Source organism: Pinus tabuliformis, chromosome 3_2 (assembly GCF_031772625.1).
Source record: "Pinus tabuliformis cultivar Carrire ecotype Pingquan chromosome 3_2, CPIR1, whole genome shotgun sequence".
Lineage (NCBI taxonomy): Eukaryota > Viridiplantae > Streptophyta > Pinopsida > Pinales > Pinaceae > Pinus > Pinus tabuliformis.
Genome location: NC_142302.1, coordinates 219,888,438 through 219,894,238, shown reverse-complemented (window position 1 = coordinate 219,894,238; position 5,801 = coordinate 219,888,438). Strand labels below are relative to the sequence as shown.

The window sequence follows — 5,801 nt, the reverse complement described above, 5'->3', positions numbered from 1 at the left end:
AGAAGTATGTTGAAGATCTGTTTTAATATAAAGCCTCTTTCTCTCTTTTGAAGCCATGAAGGTACGAGGGAAACACTATTCAAATGCAATGACGCTGGGATAATCACAAAGGACTCCTAGCTTCTTTGGAGATGAGCCTAAGCGCGTTGGGTCAACAAGTCATGCTATATATGGGAGCCTTTAAATGTAAAGAAGCTGGAAAGAAAAAAAAAACTACGAAAGGCTCCCTAACTTCTTTGAAGATCGGCCTTAGACAATTGGGTCAATATAACATACCATATACAGCAGACTCCTCGAATCCGAAGATGTGTCCAAGCCTAGGTGATATCCCCTAACTGTAGTCGTCTTAGTCTAGCCAACAAAAGACCAAATCATCTTCATGGCATGAAGACAGTTAATCACTTGAAGATGGTTGTTTGGAGAACAGCTTGAAGATAAATATAATCTTGTAAGGATATTGTCACCGTGCAAGAACTGTCTAATGATGAGATTAATTAACTGGAAGACAACTGCTCCCATGGTGATGGAGGTTTGAACTAGAATTTGTCAAAAACAATAAAAATCAATAATATTCGAAATTGCAAGAATGCGAGCTAGCTCCTATAGATAGTAACACTTAACAGAGTCCAGTAGAAATTGAACTACTTTTAGCTCCAGTTTCCTTACAGAAAGAAGAACCGAGAGACTCTAGAGTCTGGAAAGCACGATTGGACCCAAAGAAACAATTTATTTTGTCATGGACTATTACTAGCAACAGAGACCTGACAGCAGAAACAGAATGAAGTCCCATCCGTTAACTATATCAGCTAATAATGCTGCCTGGGGTAAAATGCTTGGCAATGAATCTCTACATATCCATCCAATTTGTATGTAGCTTTGGCTGTACTCAGGTTCTTTATTTAGCTTTTATGGTCTATCACGTGCAAGTTTCCAAGTGCTATTTTGCATATTAAGTTTCTTCCTGCTCTAGAAAACTAGAAAATTGTTTGTGTATGAATCCCTTTCATTAACAAGGCACACTCTACAGTCGCTACTGCAATATGATTTAATCTTCAACATAAAAGGGGGTAATGAACTATCTATATGAATGATCACTGATATCCCTCATGTCAGAAAGTTGAAAAAAAGGGGTTATAAAGAGGAACAAATGTGGCCCCCTGAGCTTGATAACAGGCCAAGGAAAAAGGATAGAACTGTGCTCCCACTCTAAATCTCGGCAGTTCTTCAGCAAAGGATAAGCATATTGCAGAGGGCAACATTCCACAAAGTTACAAAGCAAAAGATGGATCTCAGTTAAAGGCTCAAAATCAATAACCTGCAAGGATAAGCAAATGAAAGAGGAAAGGATCTACACAGACATCAGTGTAAGGTAAATCATCAGAGGCTCTGAAGCATATGACGAAGATCAGGTAAAGGGTCCAAAACCATACATCAATACAGATCAAGCAGGCTGCAGAGAACAACACCCTACAACACCATAAGTAGAACACACATTATTGACATTCCGGAGGCAGAGGATGGACATCAACCAAAGATTAAAATACAGTAGCCTGATATTTATGCAGGTAGTCATAAACAGACACAGACCACGCAGGGAAATAAAGTCCATTGAAGAATAAGCTTCTGAATTCAGTTTGTCTAAAGTGATGCTTTCTGCAAGTTTCTGGGCTTACAATTTTTTTTTTCCATGACCACTGTATTCATTGATGATCATAACAATTAAACCAGAACCTACTGCCACACTATACATCTTCATGAGCATGTCTGACTAATGGATATTGGTCAGACAATAGTTTTTCCGCCATTAGGAAACAACATCATAGTAATTGTGACTACATCTCCATCCTATTACCAACAAAGCCACAAAATTGAAACCTGTTTCTAAAACAGAGATCACAACTGATGATAAATACTATGATATGAAATTTTAATTACCGATAAACCAGCAGATACTAAAAACCATTTCACCAATTATGGAAACGAGTTAGGCCACGATTTTTGTTTTGATTTTGAGTTAGTAAAGTTTAGGGCTCAGAACGAGCCATGTTCTTCCCATGTTACTAACAGTTTACAAGTTCATGATTTTGTGTTCACAACTATCTCATGACCCATGGCACTCTCTAGAGGTGGGGAGGAGAGCAAATTATAAGGCTCACTAATTCGCCCCTAAATAGAAGGGCCAGGTTACACTCGAGGAAGAAATGATATATGGTTCTCAATCCACCCAAGGGATAGAGTAGATTTTAATACGCTTGGGTCAATACACCATAAGTCTAAGTAATGGGAAAATATGAACTACTTTGTGGATTCCATAATCATTACTTTGCAAGGAATAATAGGAATCAACATTCCTGGATACCCAGATTCATGCTAACACTTGAACTGTGTCCAGAACCAGCCTATCAACCCAAGAAATAATATATAATACTCACATCTACCTTGTCAAAAGATAGGATTCTCCCTACTAACTGACCCTGGTTCAATACACATTAGATACAAAAAAATAATGACTACCATTAACAGCCTGAGGACCCCATATATGATCTCTTTTCAAGGGATTTTTGAAGTTAGCTTTCTTGATTATCTTAAATCCGAACTCTCTGCCAACATTCAGGTGTTGTGTGTAAGAGACCTCCCCTCCCTTTTCGGTTACAATGATATGTTTAAACACCTTAAATAAATTAGAATAGATTCATCTTTACCCTGGATTCATTACACATTGAGTGAGAGCACAAACTGTTGAAGTTTGTGCCACAAGTCTTTTGATGCCCCTTCAGTCCTTAATAGTTTCGTAGTTAAAATGCATCTATGCTAGTCTCGAATAACTTTGATGTGGTTAATAATGCAATCAATCTCACTTCTATATCTTCCAATTTGCCATCACTCTGCCAATCTCAATGCTCTGCCTCTTCAGCTAGTCTTGATTCCTGGTGGCCAAATTCACATTAAAGGGCATTCTATTCTAGAACATAAACTCCAGCCCCCTCCTTAGTTTTTTGTATTCCGAAGAAACTTGCCTCTTGTGAGTATCGCACTTGGACTTACTTTTTCCATGACCACAAAATTTTCTATCTTCGTAGCGTATTGAATGTCAAGAAATAAACTATCTTCAGTGTTTTGTATTATATTAAAGTTTCTATTTTCATGATGTATCACACCGAAGCAAAGTTTCCATATTTGTGGCGTATCGCATGAGAATAATATTTCCATTTCATTGTGTATCACAGCTCAACAGTGTTTCTATTTTCTCCTTCATATGCCACCAAAATATTTTTAGCGCTGGTATTTTTTTATCTTTTATGTGTATCTTTTAATTGTGGTAATATTCATTTTGTATTTTATCTGTTCTCTTTTTTGAAATTATAGCCATATTCTTAAATTGCTCTTAAGCAGTATAAACTCAAGCACAAACTAGATAAGAGAATCGAAATTACAAATAGAAAAAAAAATCACTACAGTTTTGACTGATTCTTGAGCAAGCTTGACCATGTCTGGCGAGTATCAGAAGTCTAGCGAGTTTGACTAAATTTCACCAAGTCATGCCAAGTTTGGGAAAAGCTTCACAGCATTCCAGCGAGATGAGTGAAGTTGGTGAGCTTCCTGAGTAATTGCTGAGCCCTATTACTTCGATCATGGCCAGTGATACTTGGTATATGGGAAAATAGACATCATTCAATCCAAGAGATGTAAGTACCATAGAACACTACATTAATTTTGTTTCCAAATTTTATTTATTTATTTATTTTTTCTCTTTTTTTTAGAGATCAGAAGCAGGATGATTTAGATCATGAAGCAACCGCCATACAAGTGCCATACAACAAGTGGTCACATCTATATCCTCTGAGTGAGATATAATGATGTGGAAAATGCTGATCCCTTACAAACCACAGCCATGTGAAAATTACCCAATGATAATCAGAAGTTGTGGCAAACTCCTCCATAGGATGGCTTAAAAAATGAGAAAAAGGTTACTGCCATGGAGACTGGATGTATCCAACAGAATGTGAATCCCAGCCTCCTTCAGGTTCTTTTCTCTTCAACAGCATTACTGTTGAAGCTGTTGTCTGATTAAATGATCTTGTATGACTCTCTGTTGAAACACGACTGTCAACAATAGCAAATTGCTTAGAATCTCTAACTTCTAAACCAACTGTTCGAGGACCTGCATTTAAATCAAGAATTGGTCTTGGCCATTTGCGAGGGCCTTCCATGCCAGAAACATCAGTGAGACCCATCACATAGGGCCTCGCACCTGGAGCCGAAACTGCACCTGCAGTAACAAGCTGAGAGGGAACTGCAGAAAAACATGGTGTTCCCAAGGAATCTCCATACAATGTTGGCCCTCCTGAGAAAGATGTGGAAGTCATTGAAAAATTTGAACCAAAAGAAAATCCTCCATATGGGAATGTCGGTTGTGTAGCATTTGGGTATGCAATAGCAGGAGCTGACGTAATTACTGACCCTCTGTAAGGATCGCAATTGTATGTAGGTCCAGACGCTGAAGTCAGGACTGGGTAAGACCGTCCAGTTCCATCAGAAGGATACGAGTGTATAGCAAGACCTGGATGAGAATTTCCTGGAGGCAAACATGATGTTAAATTTACCACTTCCCCATTCATTCTCCAGCCAGACAATGGGAAACCCGAGTTCCCTTTGGTTTTGGTCAACCCAAGGTTACAAATTCTTGGTTAGTAATTTTTTTCCAGTTATTAAGAGTGAGCTACGAGAACCCATTGAATTCTATCAAAGTTCAAAGTGTGGGGGCACTGGAGACAACTTGCCATAATTTCCAGATCGGTTTTTAACATAGAAAAGTCTTGACTCAAAATGTCGGAAACATTGTAAGCCATATCTGTAAGACTAAGTCTCCTCATTAATCTAAATATATAGGGTACAGTACTAGTTCTAACTTCTGAGTCATGAGAAACACGAGTGTGGGATGCTGGACTAAATCTGTCCAAAAATACTTCTCAAACCCCCTATATCTTTCTTTATTGTGCATAAATCTCACAATGATAGAGGTGGAGCCTGCCTCTCAGCTGGTTTGCCCCCAAAGATAATTGTGCAAATGTGCTATAGCTTGGAATAATTAGGATCTGTAAGGAACTGACGTGATGGCTAATAGACGCTCAGAGAAGCTTAAGTCTTGAAACCAACTACAAGTGAAACATCTCTATTCTGTCCATAGTTAGCTCAGATGTCTGTAACTGATACAGTGCATTGTTCGGAAATTTTTGTTCTGCTGCCAGAATCAGTCATGTTGGCTCAGAAGACGTGACATAACGCGGGAGTACCTGAGAGGGCCATTTTTAGTTTCTCAAGGAAATGTGGGGCTCAGTGGTTTTCAAATTGACAAATAACGAAAAGAATTGAAAATAAACTGACAGCAAGTTTCAATACAACTCTTGGTACCCCAGAGGGCCGTCAATTTTCAAGAAAGAATCCTGCTTTGTGGCCTGTCAATGAGTATGCGTGGTATGGCTGTAAAAACAAGAGAAAAGATAGGGTCATTGTTTTCAGTGGATTGAATATTTCGGCAAATTGCTTCTATTAAACAGATTGTAAAGATAATATGTTGCTTTATTTATAGTTCTATGGAGGTTTTGACTAAAGGAAATTGTGATTAACGCCTGTCTTTTTAGACATCCAAAATATATGATATATCAAACTTCAGTTATAGTGAAAATACATTTAGCGGGCTTGGTTATGGATAAACATTGACTAATTCACAGCACACATTTGTTCGACTCGGCGTGTTCGTAAAATCATAGGATTAAAGAAGGTTACTAGAGTTGCTTCCT

General features: G+C 38.2%; 1 protein-coding gene across 1 annotated transcript; it reads right to left on the bottom strand.

Annotated features, from left to right (window-relative positions):
* Positions 1-3,816: 3,816 nt before the first annotated feature.
* LOC149180516 (uncharacterized) lies at positions 3,817-4,633 on the bottom strand. The gene has a single exon (XM_089418185.1). The coding sequence runs from the start codon at positions 4,617-4,619 to the stop codon at positions 3,969-3,971; it is 651 nt and encodes a 216-aa protein (XP_089274311.1). The 5' UTR covers positions 4,620-4,633; the 3' UTR covers positions 3,817-3,968.
* Between the last annotated feature and the right edge of the window lie 1,168 nt (positions 4,634-5,801).